Source organism: Xenopus laevis, chromosome 2L (genome assembly GCF_017654675.1).
Source record: "Xenopus laevis strain J_2021 chromosome 2L, Xenopus_laevis_v10.1, whole genome shotgun sequence".
In the NCBI taxonomy this organism is placed as follows: Eukaryota; Metazoa; Chordata; class Amphibia; order Anura; family Pipidae; genus Xenopus; species Xenopus laevis.
In genome coordinates this window covers 21,040,626-21,064,220 of record NC_054373.1, presented here as the reverse complement: position 1 = coordinate 21,064,220, position 23,595 = coordinate 21,040,626, and the positions used below count along the sequence as shown (strand labels likewise).

Sequence of the window (23,595 nt, the reverse complement as noted above, 5' to 3'; positions counted from 1 at the left end):
TATCTATCTATCTATCTATCTATCTATCTATCTAATCTATCTATCTATCTATCTATCTATCTATTTAGCTATCATCTATCTGTCATATATTATCTAACATCAGTTATCTATCTATTTATTTATCAACCATCCGTCATCTATTATTTATCATCTATCTATCTATCTATCTATCTATCTATCTATCTATCTATCTATCATCATCTATCTAACATCTACTATATATCTATTTATGGAAAAGTGCAAATTAATTACCTGGAATTCCTCCTAAATAAGTATCAGGATTCTCTTGCATTGCCTGGTCCAGGGTGGAGAGTTGCTTATCCAGTTCCACTTGGCTTGCATAAGTAATTTCGGTGTAGGAATTAGCTGTTAGCACGAGCGAGTTTTTTGTGATGCTCACACTTAGTAGAAAGTTTTTGTCTGTACATATTCTTTTTGTTGTCAGACTTGCGACAGTGACACTATGTATGTTGACCACAATGCCCTAAGAACAGAAGAAAGATGTAAACAAATGAAGAAAAGAGGGCAATAGGATGAGCAGGCACTCATGCTCAATTCATGCTTGAATTACAACACACCGCATAGTCAGACTGAGCCTCCTAAAGCCAATTACAGAAACTGGTGGAGCCTTTTTCACAAAAATTAAATGAAAAAATAACAAGCAAGCTAAATAATATACTGTAACTGGATTATACACTAGTGGAAGCTATAGTTGCAATGCATGAATATTTGTAAGCTAGGAAACTTTAACTATATAGCCTAGTGGAATAAATATGCACTTTAATGGACACCTCCTATAGAAAGGGGAAGCTATTCGCAGAACTCTTTCAGGAAGACTTCTAATTGCTATGTTATATTAAAGAGTCTACTTAAGTCCACTTAAGAGTCTACTTATGTCCACTTAACACAATCAGGGTCGAACTGGGCATGCGAGAAACCGGGAAAAAATCCAGTGGGACCCCGGCCTTTGTGGGCCCTGCTGGCCAAGACACGGTATTGGTGCTGCCCCCGACTTCCCTCCTGGACCCCGGTGGTGGCTGCGAGGAGGCAGCCCCGGTGGGCCCCCAAGTCCAACCCTGAACACAATTTTTTTTTTAACTTCATCAAATAGGTCATCATTACTCACACTGTTCCCTTCTGTAGGACCCTATAATGTACAGATACTAATAAAGGGGTGCAACGTTTAAATCTGGTTATTAAATGCTTATAGTTCTATCCATTTTAATTAGCTATCACATTTCCTTTACTAAATAATAAAGGTATGCATGTGCAAAAACAATGACGCGGTCTGGTTTACGATTCTTTCTAAACAAATCTATAACCAAGTCAAACTCATGCTGGTGTTCAATGTGAGAAAAAAGTGATACCTGTAGGAAGTCAGACGCCAGATCCTCAATAGCTACAGCAAGAGGCACGGTCTCACCATTCACCAGAGAAAACATGACTCCAATTCCAGTTGATGATCTGATATTCAAGGTGATATTCGCTGCCCACTCGCCAGTTGTTGAAGTATCTGACGGAATTGGGTTGAATAAATAAATGTGATGTATTTTTAAATAAATGTCTGAAGGTTTAAATCAGTGATCCCCAACCAGTAGCTTGTGAGCAACATGTTGCTCTCCAACCCCTTGGATGTTGCTCCCAGTGGCCTCAAATCAGGTGATTATTTTTGAATTCCAGGCTTGAAGGCAAGTTTTAGTTGCATAAAAACCAGGTGCACTGCCAAACAGAGCCTCAAAGTAGGTTGACAATCCACATAGGGGCTACTAAATGGCCAATCACAACCCTTATTTGACACCCAGGAACATTTGTTTTCATGCTTGTGTTGCTCCCCAACTCCTTTTACTTCTGAATGTTGCTAAAGTTTGGGGATCCCTGGTCTAAATGGTAAACCATACAAATATATCTCTCCATCTAACTAACTCAATACTGCAAGCTTGTTGGTCTCAAGACTAATAAATAAAATGTTCCTGAAGATGCATAGATGTCATGTATTATTTATAGACCCCTTTGGAAACAGAATATTAAGACAGTTCAAAATGAGGTATTTCTGTAACTTTGCTTGCTAATTTGTAACACGAGTCAGCAGCTTCTTTTTGTAGTAGGTTTCATTGATTTCTATATGGGACATTACTGGCTAATAAACCCACCCACAGAATAAACATTTCTTGCCTGGTCATAAGGAACTTCTACTGACCTCACCCTGAGACACAAGCCTTATTTAAGGTCTAGATTTGAGAAGAACAGCATAAAAACAATGGTCAAAAATTGTTGTTTTATAAAGATATGATACAGGGTTAGGAGAGAGGACACCAAACAGAACACATGTAGTTACTGCCTGAGAGAGAAGATTATAGCCTTGTGAATGTACTATTGCCATTGTTTAGAAAGAGACGTACAATGATGTGTTGGAACAGTGATCACAAAATAAAAATTCAAACCTTGCCAAAAAGACATCAGAATATTTAAGAACTGTAAGTATGAAGTAGATTACCCAGTCTGTCCGTTTTTCCTAAATTGTCTAATGCAGTGATTATAGACTGGGGTATTTTTGCTCTCAAGTCCCACTTCCGCTCAAAGATTTGGTCAGGACTCCCATTAGCTCCAGACAAGGTATCTGTACCATACCATAGCTCTAGTGTCATTTAAAGTTTCACCCTAAATGTTGTTCAGGTTTGGTTTCCCTGTTCACTGCTTTGAGCTTTCCTGGGGGGGGTAACCCCATACTTTGGGAGCCTCTGGTCTATAAAGATGCAAATACACTAGAGGTTGATGCATGATGAGGTTGGTGTGTCAGCAGTGATCCTATCAGCCCATAGATCTTCTACTATAGATATATCTGCTTAATGCAGGGTAAAATAATATCCAATATACTTACTATAATTTATTATAAAATGGGCCACTCCACCTCCAGGATAGTAGGAACCACTTTCCACAGACACCAAACAATGTTTGCTCTGTTTTCCTTGAATAACTTCCTTTACTCCCAAAGCTCCCTGATTCATCAAGTTCCATCCCCGTATGCAACCATCTAACCGCGGGTTAATCTGCAAGTGGAGGATGCAATTGTGAAGGGTTAGGCTGGCTGTTTATGAAAATGTAATCTTATTCATAAATTAAGCAAGTGTCTGTAGTCTGGGGAAAAATATAGCAATATAGTGCAAAATAATGGCATATGCTCCTTCTGAAAATACAGTCGTGGCCATCTTGTGCTTTTCCCTACAACCCAAACTTCATTAAAGGTACAGGTATGCGACCTGTTATTCAGAAGGGATTTTCCGGATAACGGATCTTTAGATAATTTGGATCTTCATAATTTAAGTCTACTAGAAAACCATATAAACATTAAAAAAACCCAATAGGCTGGTTTCGTTTCCAATAAGGATTGATTATATCTTAGTTGGGATCAGGTGTTTTATGATTACAGAGAAAAAGGAAATCATTGGCAAAAATTTGTATTATTTGTATAAAAATGGAGTCTGTGGGACTGTCTAGAATTTTGAGCTATCTGGATAATGGGTTTCCTGATAACGGATCTCATACTTGTACTTGCGTCCAAATGCACTCTTCACACATCGCACTGCTCAGTCCCTCCTACCATCTGTTCCAAATTGGGAGCACCTATTGACGTGCTCAGGGAACCCTCAAACTACAGACTGTTAAGGTGGTGGAGGTAGCTCCATGGTTCCCCCTGTGTCAATGGCCTCAGCAACATTTGCTTCTGAAGAATTGAGTATTTGCATATCAGCATCAACACCTTCCATAATGGATTTGCTAAGCTACTGTACATGTTGTCTGTGGGGAATGTCACAACTAAAGACAGGAGGTGTTATGTTTTATTTAATATATTATTTCAACCTCATTTCATCCTTAGATTGGATTGTAAATAGAAAAGAAATATCTGGTGCTATCAAAATATACATTTTGCCAGGGCTATAGAAAAAGATTTTCATTAAATTTGAAGCGCTTAATAAATGGGAGACAATGTAAAATCTGATCTATGATCTTATCCTTACTCACCTACATATATTTGCCTAAAGGTTACTGCAGGCACGGGACCTGTTATCCAGAATGCTCGGGACCTAGGGTTTTCTGGATAATGGATCTTTCCGTAATTTGGATTGTCATACCTTAAATCTACTAGAAAGTAATTTAAACATTAAATAAACCCAATGGGCTGGTTTTGCCTCCAATTCGGATTAATTATATCTTAGTTGGGATCAAGTACAAGCTACTGTTTTATTATTACAGAGTAAAATAATAATAATTTTAAAAGAAATTGGATTATTTGGATAAAAGGGAGTCTATGGGAGATAGTAAACTTCTAGAAAAGATGTTCAGTATCGAGTACAATAATCAATGGGATCAACTTACCCAGAAAAAAGGGGGGTCCACGTGCTCAAGCCCCAGACCTTCAGCTCAGGGAGGCAGTTTGTTGCAAATTAAATAATAGTAAAGGGCTGGCACATACCAGACCACACTCCATAAATTGATGTAGTAAAAAAAAGATTTTATTGTGGCAAAAATATCACAGCAAAAGCCTTATGCGTTTCGTGCCTTGAGGGCACTTAGTCACAGGCTCAAATGGGAGGCTCTATGGGAGATCGCCTTTCCATAATTCGGAAATTTCTGGATAACAGGTTTCTGCATAACGAATCCGATACCTGTAATAACTTTTTAACATATAGCAAATTTGGAATTTGAAAATTGAAATTGTAATAAAATCAAAATGATTTAACATAATTTGAGGCTTGCTTGCAAATCTTCAGAAGAATAAGGGCTCACCCAATACACAGTTCAGAAATGCCTAAATATACCATTCCATTTGTTCTGGATATGATTCTTTCTGTAAATGTAAGGTAACATTCATTGTTTTATATTCCAGCGTACAACTGTAATCCATGAATTTAGGAACCCCCTCGGCTGGACTGTTGCCAGTTTAGTACCAGCTGATGCTATTATGTTATATAAAACAAATCAGGATTACAATATACTCTTACCGGTTTAATGATATTTTCCATTTTCCTGGGCAATCCTGCAATGAAGACTTTGGTTTCCAAAACACCATTTGTGGGTTTGAAGAGGCTTTTTGGGTTATTGATGTTCATTACGGCTTCTTTTGCTATTTTCACACTGATGATGTTCTCCAGCTCTTCCACAGTTATCTACAACACAAAAGTCAATCTGTTTTTGCCATTATGATAATTCTCTTATCACTAAGTATACTGGAATGTCAACTCTGTCACATCAGAAGGAACGAATCTAAACTTAGAGGCAGAAATAAGTATGGGATCTGTTGTCCGGAAAACGGTTATCGAGAAAGCGTTGAATTAAGGGAAGGCCATCTGCTGTAGACTCTGTTATAATCGAATAATTTAAACTTTAAACATGTATTTCCTTTTTCTCTGTAAGAATAAAACAGTACCTTGTGCTTGATTCCAACTAAGATATCATTAAATGGAATAATGTGCACTGATTGATAGCAGTTACATTGAAGTTTTTAGGTCTCAAAAAGGTAAAACTCACCAATTATGAGAAGAGGTCCAGGTGCACCGCCCTGAACCTTCAGCTGAGGGATTGGATAACTGTGTAGAAATAAAGGAGCAGGCACTTCCAAAGACCAATCTTCCAAGCAGACTTGTCAAATAGTGAGTAGTTTATTTTGGTTCACAAGGATACAGACACTTCAGACACTAAGGGGCACATTTACTAAGGTTCGAATATCAAGGGTTAATAAACCCTAAAATTTGACCCTCAAAGTAAAATCCTTCGACTTTGAATATCGAAGTCAAAGGATTTACCGCAAATCCTTTGATTGAACGATCGAAGGAAAAATCATTCAATTGAACAATGAAATCCTTCTAATCGAACGATTCAAAGGATATTAATCCGCAATCGAAGGATTTTCCTTCGATCAAAAAAACCTTAGAAAAGTAATGGGAAGGTCCCCATAGGCTAACATTGTACCTCGGTAGGTTTAAACTACTGAAGTATGTAGTCAAAGTTTTTTTTAAAGAGACAGTACTTCGACTATCGAATGGTCGAATAGTCGAACGATTTTTAGTTCGAATCGTTCAAGTCGAAGTCGTAGTAGCCTATTCGATGGTCGAAGTACCAAAAAAATACTTCGAAATTCAAAGTTTTTTTACTTGGAATCCTTCACTTGAGTTTAATAAATGTGCCCCTTAACCATAGGCTAAATAATCCCATTTCCCACAGCATATATCAAAAGAAAGAGAAACAATTGTGGATACTGAAATTTCACATTTGAGGCAACATGAATCATCACTATTGGTGACCATCAATATGATCTTACTAAGAATGAACCAACCCCTAATGGGCTGGTTAGACAGCATCTTGGTGCTCTCATAGAAGTCTATTCAAAACAGCAAAAACAGACAGTTTTTGGAAGTGCCTGCTCCTTAAATTTAAATGATTTTTAAGTCACCAAGTATGGTGATCCAAATTACGGAAAGACCCTTTATTTGAAAAACCCTAGATACACATCATAGATATATAGAGATGGATGGATGGATGGATGGATGGATGGATGGATGGATGGATGGATGGATGGATGGATGGATAGATAGATAGATCAGAAGGATGAGATCTGAACTTAGAAGGGGGATCAGAAAGAAGAGTAAGGATTGGATCTGAACTTAGAAGGAGATATACCTGTAGATCATAGATACATTGATCAGAAGGATGGGATCTGAATTTAGAAGGATGATCAGAAGGAAGAGTAAGAATGGTATCAAAAATTAGAAGGAGATATAGATATAGCTCATAGATATATAGATCAGAAGGATGGGATCTGAACTTAGAAGGATGATTAGAAGGAAGAGTAAGGATGGGATCTGAAATTAGAAGGATATGCAGATACAGCTCATAGATAAATACGTCAGTAGGATGGGATCTGAACTTTGAAGGAGTTTAAGAAGGAAGAGAAGGTTTAACAGCAAGTAACAGCAGCTAGACCATGTACCATGGACTACTAGACCATGGACTTTGGTTGTCAAATGTGCATATAAGGCCTTCTTCACATCATACAGTATGTATTGGAGGAGCAATGAAAGGGAAGAAAGGGAAGGAAGGAAAGAAGGAAGGAAGGAAAGAAGGAAGGAAGAAAGTAGCAACTTACAATATGCCACTCCCCATTATTGATTGCCTTGCCGCCAGTTGTTACTTTGGTCCACAGTTCGTTCTTGAACTGAATTTCAATCTTCCCATCACGGAGAGCAAGCAGCAACCATGACGTTCTATCGGTAGACTCTGCATACAAAATAACACCCTCTCCGTCGTATGTTCGGAAGTCGAATTCAGCCGAAAAGCTGTTTTGGAAAGTTACAGGTAAAAAAATCTGTGACCCTTAAGGTAACTTTTATTATGTTATAGAACGGCCAATTCTAAGCAACTTTTCAATTGGTTTTCATTATTTATTTTTCATAGCTTTATAGTTATTTGCCTTTTTTCGTCTGACTCTTTGCAGCTTTCAAATGGGCGTCGCTGACTCCCTTCTAAAAAACAAATGCTCTGTAAGACTACAAATGTATTGTTATTGTTACTTTTTATTAGGGATGCACCAAATCCAGGATCCTGCCATTTTCAGCAGGATTGGGATTCGGCCGAATCCTTCTGCCCGGCTGAACCGAATCTGAATGCTAATGTGCATATGCAAATTAGGATTCAGATTCTGTTTGTTATTCGTCAGAATCTTTCGTAAAGGATTTGGGGGTTTGGCTGAATCAAAAGTAGTGGATTCGGTGCATCCCTACTTTTTATTACTGATCCTTCTGTTCAGGCATCTCCTATTCATATTCCAGCCTCTTATTCAAATCAGTGCATGGTCAGTGTCGGACTGGGCGGGACACCGGGAAAAAACCCGGTGGGCCCCCGTTGATCCAGACCCCCTCCCCAGATTTGCCGGCCTCCCAAAAATAAGTTTGCACCGGCGTTCTCGTATGCACGCAGGGGGTCCTGGAGGCAGGTTCTTTTTCCTGCTACTTCCTTCCTGCCTCGACCAGCGTAATACGCAGTGCGCGCCTTTGCAGAAGCGCACACGTGGGCTCTACAGCAGTGGGAGCCGGGGGTCCGGAGGGGGGCCCTAAACCGCAGCCCAGGTGGGCCCCGGGCCCCACAGTCCGAACCTGTGCATGGTTGTTAGGGTAATTTGGACCCTAGTAACTAGATTGCTTAAGATGCAAATTGAAGAGATGCTGAATAAAAAGCTAAATAACTCAAAAACCTTCAATAATGAAAAATTAAAACAAATTGCAAATTGTCTCAGAATATCACTCTCTACATCATACTAAAAGTGATCTCATAGGTGAACAACCCCTTTAAAGATATAGATAAGATATCTATAATAATGAGTCTTGTTCAGTTAAACCGAGAGCATGAACTGCTTTAGGCTTATGACAAAATGTAGCAGCCAGTCTTTGGAGGCAAATCTGAAAGAGTAACTCTTACTGAAGAATTTCTATAGCAGCAGATCCTGAAGACATGAATTTCATAAAAACAAATGGAAAATGGTGCTGTAGGCCTCCATAAAACTGATCATATATTAAAGGCAGCCACAATAATTTAGGTCACATTTATGTGAGGCAAAAACAGGTACATAAGTAGCAATAAAAATTCCAGCAAAGTACTGCCCTGCTTAATATATTGTGTCCCTTGAGAAGCACAGAGCAGCAGTGGCCGGTATATTTTACCTGCGGCTCAATGCTAAATCAAATGCCTGCGGCTATGTTACTGGGAAGTAACCAGTGTAAATATATCCAGAGGTTGTTCCGCCTTCGGCCAAAGGCAGTTCGGGGTGTTGGGAGCTGTAGTAGTAAGTCAAGAGATTGGATATGTATGAATTGTATTGCCTGTCATTTCTTCTTTTCATTTGGATATCAGAGCTCTACTATTGTTCTTGCTGTGTGACACTTCTGCTCTCAGTGTGAGTGAATGAAGCACTTGCAGCTGCCAAAGGCACATGGTCTTGATAATGTTTGACATGGTCCAGATCTTCTAAATACAACCAGACTGCAATGGGTGGAAGAGGAGTATCACTAGCTTGGGGTGTATAGGGTCTGTATTAGTGATGGACGAATTTATCCCTTAAAATTTGTGAAACTCGCAAATTGATGCCCGCGTCAATTTTGGACGCACGCCCAAAAAGTCGTTGACGTCAATTTTGATGCTAGTGTTAAAGTCAATGGCCCTCTGAATAGTGTTGACGCGCGACAATTTTGGCGCGAGCAACTTTTCAGACGCGTGTCCAAAATGTTTTTGACCCCGGTGAATTTTTCGCCAGGGAATTTTTGCCGGAGTTTCGCTAATTTATTCGCCCAGGGTGAAACACGGAAATAAGCTGCAAATTTGCTCCAGGAGAATTTATTCGCCCATCACTAGTCATCACTAGACCTGGGGTTTTCCAGATAACGGATCTTCATACCAGTCTACTAGAAAATCATGTAAATAAACCCAATAGGCTGTTTTTGCTTCCAATAAGGATTAATTATATTAGTTTGGATCAAGCAAAATGTACTATTTTCTTATTACAGAGAAAAAGGAAATCATTTTTAAATATTCAGATTATTTGCATACAACGGAGTCTATGGGAGACAGCTTTTCCCGTAATTCAGAGCTTTCTGCATAACGGATACCATACCTATACTTAAACAGGTTGTTCAACTTTAAATTAACTTTTAAGAAGAAGACAAATAATTAATAAATTATAAAAAACAAAAAATGAAGGCCAATTGAAAAGTTGCTTAGAATTAGCCATTCTATTACATACTAATGGGGGAATGTAATAAAAGTCACAAAGAGCAAAACAATTTGCACAAATTTTGTTAAGTAATACTCTTCCTTAAACTGTTCTTACATTGCGAATTTTAATTGCGTATTGCCCACTTTTAAGAAGTGCTTGAAGGTGTCGTAATCTTTTGGAGCAAACATAACGACTTTTTCAGTAAGAAGTTTTATTACATTCACTGCGCACTGGCGCTAACTATAAAATTCTTAAACCTTCTTCCACTGTCGAAAGTGGTCGCTAAACAGTTTCTGGGTATCGCAAAAGCTATATTAAATTCCCACAAAGGCAAATTTGTTAGCACAATGGCATAACTTTTCGCACTGTGTTTATTTTTTCTGTTACAGACTTTTATTACATTCCCTCATAAAAGTTAACTTAAAGGCGACCCACCCCTTTTAAAACCTTTATAATACCTCCCTTTTAATGTTCTAGCATTTTGCCCCTGCTTTAATAAATGATCCCCAAGATGTGTCGAAATGTATCCTTTCAGTGTAATTCATATATATATATATATATATATATATATATATATATATATATATATATATATATATATATATAAAGCATCTAAAGATGAGTAATGCTTACCGACTAACATCGGGCAGTTTGAATCGTAAATACACTACTGGTATGCCTGAAAACTGTTCAGCCAGGTACAGCAGCTCATAATTTGTTTCAAGATTAAGCGGGACACAAACAGGAATACTCTAGGGGAAAAGTCAATAATAAAGAGATAAGTGAAAGCAGAATTATAAACATCTAATCACAGTCTGTCCACATATTCGAGCTATGGCAGGGTGTATAATATTATCCTTATAAATTACATTAGGGGATATATCATCCCTTATAATACATGAGTGATACTCAGAGTTCCATGTATAAGTCATAACTTCTAATATCCTTATAATGTACAGTAGGGGGTACATTATCCCTTGCTATAAAGAAGTATTCTCAGAGTCCCTGTATAACTCAGCCTGTAGCCTTGTGCCTTCATTTGGTCATGGAGCTTTCAGTGACTTCTAATATCCTTATAATTTACAGTGGGGGTACATTATCCCTTATAATACATGAGTGATAGTCAGTGTTCCCTAAATCCGGGCTTGCTTGTGCCTTATGGTCACAGAACCCCTTAGTGACTTTTAATATCCATATCATTTATATTTGGGGTAAACTATCCAGTGTATGAGGAGTGATGCTCAGAGTTCCTCCAAGCATTTTAACATAAATATATAAACATTTATGCTGAATAAATTGCTTACATATAGGGGCAGATTTATTAAGGATCGAGTTCGTCTTTCCATGAAAAATTCTAGTTTTCGAGTCAAAAATAGATTTTTCAAGAAAAAAACCCCACAAAATTTTTTGAGTATTTTAAAGAAAAAAAAACTAAAAATGTCCGCGTTTCTTTTAAAAAAAAACTAAAATTTTTCTAAACTTATCATAACCTGACCCTGGAAATATCTCGAATCCGACACTATCCAAAACCTGTCGAGGTCATGTAGGAGTCAATGGCAGGGGTCCCTTACAGAAACCTCGATCAATTAGAATATTCGAGTTGTTTACCCCGACTTCACTTATTCGAGTTTTTTCCATTCAAGTTTTTTTCTTAAATTAGAAACCATTAGAGTTATGAGTTTTTTTGAGTTCATTCAAGGTTTAAAAAAACATTCGATAAAAAATAACCCCCATAGTGTTCACAGCTGAGCTGATCAACATTAATAGTTGTTATTACATACAGTACAGACGTTTATTTCCAGCTGCAGGAATTCCAGACTGTAACAAATGTACAGCACCACTGGATGGCAGCATTGCTCTGTCACAGACAACACCTTATAGACAAAAGTACAATCAAACCCCACGAAATAAAAATATGCTCTGTATTTAAGTCACTGGTAAAACCAGGCATAGAGCAAATACTGTTTAACTAATGCATGCTGGGGTAAGATGCAGCCTGCAGTTTATCACAAGTGTCATGAAATATTTACTCATATTCGCACCAATGATAACAAGCCTGTAATGCATAAAAAAGAATAACATTTTAATGAACCTTTCCTGTATTCGCTCTGTAATCAAGCTTTAAAAACCGATTCTGTATAAAATGATTATTATACAATCATCAAACTGTCACACAACTGTCATTGTTTGTAACAGGCAGTTTTCAGCTGAAAATGTCTGTTTTTATTTTCATAAAAATAGACATGTTAATTCAGGAAACCTTTCCAGCCAGAGACTGTATTAGTTAAGGGCCCTTTAGTGTAGAAAACAATGTCCCTGCTGTGCAGCACAAAACTGGCATTCATAGAAGCGTAAGCTTGGTTCTGTTCGGTGAGCAATACCCCAGGAGCTTTTAGGGGCTTAAAGAGAATCTGAGTTACTGGCACGTTCCAGTGTGTGTGCCAGAGCTTAGCCGATATTACACAACACTGAGACCTGCGGGGAGGCCTTGTTCTCTGAGTCACTGTTAGAATGAGCCAATGTCGGGAGCAGGTTTTATGCAAGGGGGCTTGAAGCTAAAGTGATTACAGTGTAGGGCAGAGAGGGCACTGGGGCCCCCGGCATCTGACATTGGAGGAAAAATCACGTATTCCCATGTCCTTATATGTATAGGACATATTATCCAGAATATTTGCAACCTGGGGTTTTATGGATAAGGGATCTTTCTGCAATTTGCATCTCCATTCCTTAAGTCTACTAAAAAAAATATTAAAACGTTAATTAAACCCAACAAAAGTGTTTTGCCATCAATAAGGATTAATTATTTCTTAGTTGGGATCAAGTACAGGTATGGAACCTGTTAGTAGGAAGCCCGTTATCCAGGAAGCTCCAAATTAACAAAAGACCATCTCCCATAGACTTTTTTTTATCCAAATGAACCAAGTTTTTAAAAATAATTTTCTTTTTTCTCTGTAATAATAAAACAGTGGCTTGTACTTGATCCCAACTAAGATATAATGAATCCTTATTGGAGGCAAAACCAGCTTATTGGGTTTATTTAATGTTTACATGATTTTCTAGTAGACTAAGGGTGAGGTCACACTGTGAGATTCGTTTTTTCATTGTAGCAGGCGAAAGACAGGGGGAAGCAGTTCGGGGAGATTAGTCGCCAGAAAGAAGAGGTGATTAGTCGCCGGGCGACTAAATCTCCCCGAATCTCACAGTGTGACCTTACCCTTAAGGTATGAAGATCCAAATTACGAAAAGATCTGTCTGATCTCCCCCTTACAAGTTAAAGGAACAGTAACATCAAAAAATGAAAGTGTTTAAAGTAATAAAAATATAATGTAGTGGTAAAACTGCTGTGTTTGCTTCAGAAACACTATTATAGTTCATATAAACAAGCTGCTGTGTAGCAATGGGGGCAGCCAAAGGAGATAGCAGATAAGATTCAGGCATTCAGATAGCAGATAAACTCTGTAGAGCATAATGGTGTTATCTGTTATCCACTATTTAATCTGTCCCATATAGCTTTTTTCAATTTCCGCCATTGCTACAAAGCAGCTTGTTTATATGAACTATAGTAGTGTTTCTGAAGCAAACAGATCAGTTTTACCAGAGCAGGGCAATAGAACATGATATTTTCATTACTTTAAAACACTTTCATTTTTTTTTTGGTGTTACCGTTCTTTTAAAAATACCATTGGTGGTCAGGGGCCCATGGAAAATTAAAAAAAAAAAAAACGGACGCTGGCGTCCAAAACGGGCGCCTGCGTCGAAAAACGAGAAAACGGGCCAAATTCGCCCATCACTAAATATAAACACAAACAATAAACAATTATTCAGAAAGAATAACATATTCCTCTCTAATATGGACAAGAGCAGAAAAACAATAAGAAAAAAGAAAAAATTACCAAATGAATTAGTCAATTAACCAAGGAACATCAAAGGACATGAGAATAAGAGCTCTCCTCAAAATTATAAGTGGACTTTTTAATCGTATCTCTATCATCGCAGTCTATATGTGCGGGTCAGGGTTTCCCTGACCTGCACCCGACCCTAACCCGCCCTGCTAATACCCGCGCCCGCCCACACCTGTTCCGGGGGTCCTTTTATAAACCCGCGCCGCCCCGCCGATGATGTCAAAAAAGGGGCAGGGTGAGCAGACACTACACTATAAAAAAGGAACCTGGAAGGCGGATGCCGGCATTTGATGGTGGTGGGCGGGAAGAGCAGGAGAAGAGCTCCACTCACATCCGCCCACCACCCGCGAGGAGCACTGCGAGGTTGACCTGAACCCACCCAACCCGCGGGTCCCGCGGGTATCGGGTCGGCCCGCACATCACTAAATCACTGGTCTAGAATATTTAAAGGGGAACTCCACAAAAACATACACACTTAACATACAAACATAATTTCAAGCAACTTTGCAATATACATCAATAAAAAAATATGCAGACTTTTCATGATTTTTAATGATTTGGAACAGTTGCCTAAGCCTAGCCCCCTGCTCTCCTGCTGATTTCTCTGACTACTTTGCTGAGCTGGCTGACTACTGTTACTTTGTATCAACAGCCATCTGTCCTTTGCCTGCATCCTCCAAACCCCACAATTCCCTGCACAAGTGATTTCAATAAGGCACAGAACATCATAGTGTGTTTTGTGGGTTATGTAGTTCCTGCATGCTGTCTGTAAGCTGTGGAGAAGTTGTTACAATTTGTAACATCAGTGTTTAGTCCCTCCTTCCCTGCCAGGATTTCAAATGATGCAGAAAGAGAAGAACTGTTAAACAGCTGGATTTCAGTTTAGAAAATGGCACTTATTCATAATGGGTATATTAGGGGGTTTCTGTGTTATGTGGACCTCTTTATCAAATTTTGGTTTGGGAAGCCGGAGTTATGTAAGGGAAAATATTCCCTAAAACCAATGTTTACATATCTAAAACTATCTGCATCTTACATAATGAGAGATTTAAGATATGACAGTGACTTTTAAGTCTGAAGAGTTCTCCTGAATCCAAAACAAGAAAATAGAGTTATGGGTTGCTGCAATGACCAGATAAATAAAACCTTTGTCAAAACTATTATTTTAAGTGACAGAGTAAGTTACAGAGTTCATTTGAAAGTCAAGCAAAGCAAATTCGGGAGATAACTTAAAGGGATACTGTCATTGGAAAACATGCTTTTTTTCAAAACGCATCAGTTAATAGTGCTGCTCCAGCAGAATTCTGCACTGAAATCCATTTCTCAAAAGAACAGACAGATTTTTTTATATTCAATTTTGAAATCTGACATGGGGCTAGACATATTGTCAGTTTCCCAGCTGTCCCCAGTCATGTGACTTGTGCTCTGATAAACTTCAGTCACTCTTTACTGCTGTACTGTAAGTTGGAGTATATCACCCCCTCCCTTCCCAACCCCAGCAGCCTAACAACAGAACAATGGGAAGGTAACCAGATAGCAGCTCCCTAACACAAGATAACAGCTCCCTGGTAGATCTAAGAAGTACACTCAATAGTAAAAGCCAAGTCCCACTGAGACTGATTCAGTTACATTAAGTAGGAGAGATAACAGCCTGCCAGAAAGTAGTTCCATCCTAAAGTGCAGGCACAAGTCACATGACTAGGGGCAGCTAGGAAACTGACAATATGTATAGCCCCATGTCATATTTCAAAATTGAATATAAAAAAAATCTGTTTGCTCTTTTGAGAATTGCATTTCAGTACAGAAGTCTGCTGGAGTAGCACTATTAAATGATGCATTTTGGAAAAAAAAAACATGTTTTCCCATGACAGTATACCTTTAAGGTAAATTTTCAGTTTTTCATTAAGAAAACTTTGAAGTGTTCCCCATACATCAAAAATGGTAGGACACTCCCACAAATAGTGAAGCATAGAAACATTCTCAGTTTAGCATTTATGACAGCAGAGGAAAGCAAAGCCTTTTGAATTTCTCACATAAAATGGTAACTCAGATGGACCTAAAATGTTGAACTCTCCAATTCGTACACTGAATGTGAAGGCGATGAGGAGTAATATCAACTTTTAAAAAGGAAAACCAACTCTTTTCTAGATTTGTAAGGGGAGGACTTCAGGAAAGGATTGAAGGCAAAAATTGGTAATAAATGAAATCCTATTAAAAGGTTAATCTATAATATTTTGAATTGCTTTACAAATAGGAAGTTGGTCAATACAATACAATACAGTTTTTTGTTTGAGAAGATCAACATAAAAATCTCCTATGAACTAGTCTATCACATTCATTAAGGCCAAATTTAGGTTTTAAAGTCTCCCAGTGTACAGGTACCTCTGATTCGGTATCAACAATTTTTAACAACTGGAAGATACCTTTCTTTTTCTAATAGGATCTTCTCTCCATTTTAGAAAATGAATACAAATCAAAAGGGGACAAAAAGGGTGAACTTTGATAGTTACTACCATGGAGTTTATGGAGTAATTTCCCGAAGAGGAAGATAACTCTAATATGTATGCTGATAAGAAATTATATGTCCCCCATTGTTAAAGGGATACTGTCATGGGAAAAAATTTTTTTTTCAAAATGAATCAGTTAATAGTGCTGCTCCAGCAGAATTCTGCACTGAAATCCATTTCTCAAAAGAGCAAACAGATTTTTTTATATTCAATTTTGAAATCTGACATGGGGCTAGACATTTTGTCAATTTCCCAGCTGCCCCATGTCATGTGACTTGTGCTCTGATAAACTTCAATCACTCTTTACTGCTGTACTGCAAGTTGGAGTGATTATCACCCCCTCCCTTTTTCCCCCCAGCAGCCAAACAAAAGAACAATGGGAAGGTAACCAGATAACAGCTCCCTAACACAAGATAACAGCTGCCTGGTAGATCTAAGAACAACACTCAATAGTAAAAACCCATGTCCCACTGAGACTCCTTCAGTTACATTGAGAAGGAGAAACAGCAGCCTGCCAAAAAGCATTACTCTCCTGAAGTGCAGGCACAAGTCACATGACATGGGGCAGCTGGGAAATTGACAAAATGTCTAGCCCCGTGTCAGATTTCAAAATTGAATATAAAAAAATCTGTTTGCTCTTTTGAGAAATGGATTTCAGTGCAGAATTCTGCTGGAGCAGCACTATTAACTGATTCATTTTGAAAAAAAAATTTTTTCCCATGACAGTATCCCTTTAAAGAGGATTCCAAATTAAGATTGGATAGGTCCATTCAATAATGAATCTACAAAGAGAAGCTATATTGAAATACCTAAAGCTAGGAACATTAAGGCCTCCCAAAATGTTTGATTGTCTTAAATTGAACAAAAAAGTTTTAGGTTTCTTCATCTTGCCAGAGGAACTTAGAAAGAGCTTGGTCCAACATTTTAAAGAAAGCAACTCTCCCAGTAAGGTTAAGAGAACAGTTTAACCATTTACTAAAGATAGATTCAGTGAGTATAATCAGGGGGGATAGGTTTAAAGAATATAGCCTGGATAAGTCTGAGGAAATTCTCAACGGAGGTTTAGTCTTTAACTACAAAAGGGTTTTCTTGGAAATAGAACTATGAATATTTATTATCTCAGTTTTGCTGGAGTTACTAACATAGCCAGAAAAGGAACTATAAGTTTGGGGGAAAATTGAAAATTTTCCTAACTGAACTGTGAGGATCCTGGACAATCAAAAGTAAATCCTCTGCAAAAGCCAGTCTTCAGATGTTTGCCATAAACTCTGATACCTTGGAATAAATCTGAAAGATTTAAGAATCAGAGGATCAATAGTCATATTAAATAGTAGGAGGGATAAAGGACAACCTTGTCTCGTACCTCTAAACAAGGTAAAAAGATTTGATTGTTCTCCAGCAATTATAATTTCCTAGATTGGGGGAAGAGTAAATTTGGTTTAGTAAAGAAATAGACATGTCTTTAAAATCATAGAGGTTACAACAGTCAAAAAGATAATTACAGTTTAAATTAACAAATGGTTTCTCCACATCTAAACGATCCAAGGAGCATGGCAATCTGTGCTTGTTGGACAAATAGATGACATTAAGGATGGCCCGAATAGTCTTAATACCTGATCTCTTCCTAGTGAACCCATTTTGAAAAGGAGAGATATTCGCAGGAAGGACATCAGCCAACATATCAGCTAGAATCTTAATATATATTTGAAAATCTTGGTTAATCAAAGATATTGGATGATAAGAGGAGGTTAATAAGGGGTCTTTTCCATCTTCAGGAATGAGTTTGATGTTATTAACTACACTAGACTGCAGAATGTTATAATATAGATAGATTTAATTAAAGAGGCTAGCATGAAAGGAGGACACTAAAACAAATAGCTTCATAAAAGGAGGAGGAGAGGCCATCAGGGCCACTGGCTTTGTATTTTTTAAGATTATTTTTCTTCCTCTTCAGCTGTTTACATTCCATTGCTGCATATAAATGCATACCTACAGTAGCACTAGGGATGAGTAAATGTTATTTTGCATGTTACAGATTTGTGGCTAAATTCTCATTTCTGCAAGGGGTTAAAAGTATTTTTCTCCCCATTGACTTCTATGCATTTGGCATGAGAAAATAACTTGAGAAAAACACTCAAGTTTTGGCACGATAAAAAACACCCATTGACTTTGCTGCATTCGGTCACCATTTTATTAATTTTTTAGCAGTTCCATCATTTTTTTTTTTTGTGAAGCAACAAAGAGCAGCTTCGCTCATCGTTAGCTGGCTATAAAAAAAGGCTATAGTATGTGAATGGATATAATATGGTAAACAGAGGGGCATATTTAGTTACATGCTTGAGTACCTCCTCTGAATCAATTTGTTTTCTATTGTTTTTGTCGCTGTCTTTTCTATTGTGTCCAGGGAACCTCTCTTCTGTACCTCCAGCCCAATCAGAATAGAATGATTTCTCAAGTAAGAAATACAGAATAAATTGTTTACAGTTTAAAATGAAAAAGGAAAGCATAAAAGTTGTACCGTGACAGCACTGAGAAAATTAAATTTGGCGAGAAGTGTAATCAGGTCTTGTAATAATCCATAAGGAGAGGTAGCGGAAGCCTGACACAGCTCCATGAATTTGCTGGCTGCTTGCAATAAAGCATAGGCAATGCCCATGGCTCCAGGCAACGAGCAGTCAACAGAGGTTCCACAAATCATTCAATAAACAACACAAAATCACATCAGCCATCCCACTGGTGACCTGCCGCAGTATTTCTACTGGAAAATAACACCCATAAAACCTCTCCGTCTATTGAGATGAACAGCACGGGCGCCTCGGCAAGAGTGCAATAACTGGCTGTAGCCTTAAGCCGTGCACACGGCGGCTCAGTGTTTCATTACAGTGCGGTCAAGGACTTTGCTAACTCTGTGTCATTACTTTAAAAGTTATGTTGGTAATTTTCTACTTAGGCCGTGATCTTAAAGCATAAAATTAATGGCCGATATAATGGCTGGTTGTGCCTGTAAGATTACTTCAGAGCAAAGAAGAAAGTAAATTGATGCTGTTCGACAGAAATTACTTGCAAGCCTAGAAGGGACGCACCTGTCACCCAGGCATCATTTGGGAGAGATTTACAGAAAGAGAGAAAAGGCAGAGAACATTGAACCAGGGAACATTTGTAGGCACAGGAATATTTGTGTTCTACTGATCTTTTTGTTCCTCAGGGACATCACAGAACATATAGAAGCTTTAAATGATGGGTTTCTGTGCTTCTCTTTATCAAATCCATTATCTAATACACCCCAGACAAGGAGTCAGCCGCCCCCAGTTTCTATCCCAACTCATTTAAAAAAACTTAATTTCAGGTTACTGTATTCTTGTATTGGGGAACACAAACAGCTGTCCGGTAAACAGAACCAGGAAGTCCAGCCCTATGGATGATATTTGTGTTGGTACCCTCATTAAAGCATTAAAACAAAGGCATATACCCAATCTATCCAGCCTTTACTGAGCCCAGCACTGACTCCCCCTAAGAATTCTGGTTAGAAGGGGCCATTTAGAAATGAAGCCGCAAGTCTGGACATAAAATAGGACCAAATGTTGTGTGTATTGATGCTATTCATTAAAGGTACTTGCAGGTACTTTCTAACAATAACCAAATATCTCCATTGTTAGGAGAGCAACTCTCTTCTTAGACTACCACAATAAAAAACATATCTACAGTTGTATTTCTAAAGACAGTTACAGATATAAAGTGATTTATTTCAACTGTATCTACGATTTGCTTAATGAGACCACTGGGTAGACTAATTACTGAGCCCCAGGGCAAAATCTTTTTAGCACCCTTTCAAACTTTCAAGAAGATGAACTGTTCAGTCCCGGTATACTAGGATTCTTCACAGGTCTTCTATCATCCTGCACCCTTCCATCTCCATGATGAACTTACAGCTGTCCAACTGGAGACTTATAAGGCCACATGTGACCCTCCAAGAGATGTTAATGCCAAGGGTAATACCTAGGGATGGGTGAATTTTTTCGCCTTGTTTCGCCAAGGAAATGATGCCCATAGACTTGTCTAGCGGCGTGCGACAAAAAAAAAAAAGATGTGTGTCAAAAAAATGATGCAGCGCGTCAAAATTTTTTTGTCGCCCATAGACTTTATTGGGCATCGGGGTCATTTCGCCGGTGGCAAATTTTTGGCGAAGCAAAAAGGGTCAAATCCGCCCATCCCTAGTAATACCGACTTTTGTGTATGACATCATAATGTTATGATAAACCCTGTCCTCAAAGATATAAATTGAAGAGGACACTCGCACACCCATTGTGTAAATATTAAGGCTCGCTCTGTGCACAATTCCACCAATTTACCGTAGTAAAACCTTTGCAAGGGCTTGCCCTGCAGACACAAGTCTTGTTTGCCAGTGTGGTTCTTTTCTATGCAGCTCAAAGGTATCAAGTCAAACACAGTTGGTGACATGACATCTATTTTATAATAGGAGGAATATTATTATGATAAGCATGATTTATTACCTCACAAGAGCTCTTGTCCTGAGCCAGCTTATATTTCCTTCTGCCATCACAATAGCAACTGTAACTTCCAGGGCTATTCACGCAGATTTGACTGCACGACCTTTCAGCACATTCATCAATGTCTGTAAGACAAAAAGGCAACACATAGGGGCAGATTTACAAAGCTCGAGTGAAGGATTAGAATTAAAAAAACTTCGAATTTCGAAGTGTTTTTTTGGCTACTTCGACCATCGAATGGGCTAGTTCGACCTTCGACTACGACTTCGACTACGAATCGAACGATTCGAACTAAAAATCGTTCGACTATTCGACCATTCGATAATCGAAGTACTGTCTCTTTAAGAAAAACTTCGACCCCCTAGTTCGGCAGCTAAAAGCTACCGAACTCAATGTTAGCCTATGGGGAAGGTCCCCATAGGCTTGCCTGTGTTTTTTTGATCAAAGGATATTCCTTCGATCGTTGTATTAAAATCCTTCAAATCGTTCGATTCGAAGGATTTAATCGTTCGATCGAAGGAATAATCCTTAGATCGTTCGATCGTAGGATTAGCGCTAAATCGTTCGACTTCGATATTCGAAGTCGAACGATTTTAGTTCCTAGTCGAATATCGAGGGTTAATTAACCCTCGATATTCGACCCTTAGTAAATCTGCCCCATAATGTATCATCAGGGGGGACTTGTTTCTTAGTGGTTGCCATCTGCTGAGCCATCCCCAATCATGGCTGAAGCAAAAAGATTTACAGTATATGGGCAAGATATGTAAAACCAAAAACAAGATTTATTTCATGAGACAGCCCTCATTCCATCTTATCATAATTGTAAAGAATGAAGAATTAAATAATAAACTCTTCGTTTTCATTTTTGAAAATATGGGATGGACAGTAAATTGGGGATATAAATACACCATTTCTAGCCATGTTCTTTTATAGGTAGTTCACCTTTAAACAGTAAAAGAAATGAGGGCTTGCGTATAAACATTTTATCCATTGACTACACTCTAAAACATCCTACACTGACATATTTTTATCACCAATAATTTAAAGTCTCAAATATCTACATTCTTCCCCCCCTTAAAGTGGAACTATAGTGAAATTAAAATGTAATATAAGCTTCATCTCATGGTAATAAGAATTTTTATATATATATATATATATATATATATATATATATATATATATATATTTGTTTAAAAATTTTAACATTTCTGAAATAATCAAGTTACTCTTTACTACTCCCTTATATGTCTCTCTCCATGCAGAAGTAAGGGTCAGATTTTGATTGACCAGTGGGAATAATACATCTATTGGAAATCTATAGTACATATAATATATCTATTTATTAGAGCTAACTCAAATAACCAACTCCAGCACAAACAAAAATCCCTGACTGGCACAAATCATTCATGTAGAGATACAGGATTACTGTTGGCTATTTTTAAAGAGTTAGCTCTAATACATCTTCTAGGCAAATGGAGCACCCCTCCAGAATTTATTAGACCTCACTGACTCTTCTTCACGAAGAGAGAAAGAAGAGAAAGGCAGATGCTGAGAAGGGGAGAAGGGAAGAGTAACAGTACAGGATTTTCAATGGATTATATTTAGAGCGTTTTTTATTTCAGTGAGATGAAGCGTATAATAAATTTTCATTTTTTTTGTGAAAGTTCCCCTTACACTGATGCCTTATCAGTTGTTGGACTTAACCAAATTAATTAACCAAAATATAAAACACAAGACAACCAAGAAGCTTTTATTAATTAAATAAATAATAAAAAATACTAAAATTTCTAAATAATTGAGTCTTTCTGACAATTACTAGCGAAAAACCTGTCTGAATGGCTAAAAAAATGTCCAATAGGATCAGATTTCATTGACTTCTATAGGACCTTGACTGCTTTTACTTGCCGAAGTTTTGTATTAGAGGTTTTCGTAGTTCTTTTATTTAATAAATCTCAAATTTTTACAGTTTTACAGAGAAATTTTGAAAAAATTGTTTTTAGAGAAAAAAATACAATTCATGAAAAAAATTGCCATGTAAGCATTTATTGTTATAATGACATCCTACTTACCTTCACAGGCTTTAGTGGAATTGTTGTATTTATAGCCATTGTCACACTCACACTCATACTTCCCGGGGGTGTTTTTGCAGACTGCACTCCCACAGATGTTTGGAAACATTTCACACTCATTTATGTCTATTAAAGACAAAGAAATTATGACCGAGTTCTACCATGTACCAGAACAAATGGTAAATGTAATTCATTATGATTTGGGCACAGCTCAACAGATACAGTGTGTTAGCATAGAAAATATAACATTTACCACTGCATGTGTGTTTGTTGGGCAGCAAGTAATGACCATCTTCACAGGCACAGCGATAACTTCCAGGCAAGTTGAGGCATTTTTGATTACATCCTCCACTGGGTTTCACTGGGTCCTCACATTCATTGATATCTACAAATAAACCAAGTGATAAATAGATATATATTGGTCAACATTGGTTGTTGTTTCTAAAATGTTGAAACCGATTTTACTATCTATTAACAACACACTTTTCTACGGCAACGTTCCTAGTGCCTCTTTAGAACTATTGAGATACATTAATTTTCATAGGAGGAAAAGAAAATTAATTTCTGCAAAATGCGAGACAAAATCATCATTTCTTTCCTACCAATATATAATTTAAAAAAGTGTCACAGTAGGAAGAACACCTAGAGGCACATTTATCAAAGGTCGAATTCATGTGTGTTTCCCCTAAACTCCCATAAATTCCAAATTTTTTAATAAATCGATTTTTTAAAACTGAGATGAGTGGAATGAATCTGAAAACTCAAATTGAATTTGAATTTTAAAAACTTGATCCAGATCCCTGGACCTCTCCCATTGACTTAAACAGCAATTTGGCACATTTCAGGTGG

General features: G+C 37.8%; 1 protein-coding gene across 3 annotated transcripts in view; it reads right to left on the bottom strand.

Annotated features, from left to right (window-relative positions):
- pros1.L (protein S L homeolog) overlaps window positions 1-23,595 on the bottom strand; it is a 48,242-nt gene that overhangs the window by 1,239 nt on the left and 23,408 nt on the right. For all 3 annotated transcript variants that reach the window (XM_018245972.2, XM_018245973.2, XM_018245975.2), the window contains exons 6-14: window positions 23,000-23,131; window positions 22,747-22,872; window positions 20,681-20,802; window positions 10,394-10,512; window positions 7,142-7,331; window positions 5,001-5,165; window positions 2,879-3,047; window positions 1,368-1,513; window positions 253-484 (exon numbers count right to left, since the gene is read on the bottom strand). In XM_018245972.2, coding sequence (XP_018101461.1) covers window positions 253-484; window positions 1,368-1,513; window positions 2,879-3,047; window positions 5,001-5,165; window positions 7,142-7,331; window positions 10,394-10,512; window positions 20,681-20,802; window positions 22,747-22,872; window positions 23,000-23,131 — 1,401 coding nt within the window. The remainder of the gene's footprint in view (window positions 1-252; window positions 485-1,367; window positions 1,514-2,878; window positions 3,048-5,000; window positions 5,166-7,141; window positions 7,332-10,393; window positions 10,513-20,680; window positions 20,803-22,746; window positions 22,873-22,999; window positions 23,132-23,595) is intronic.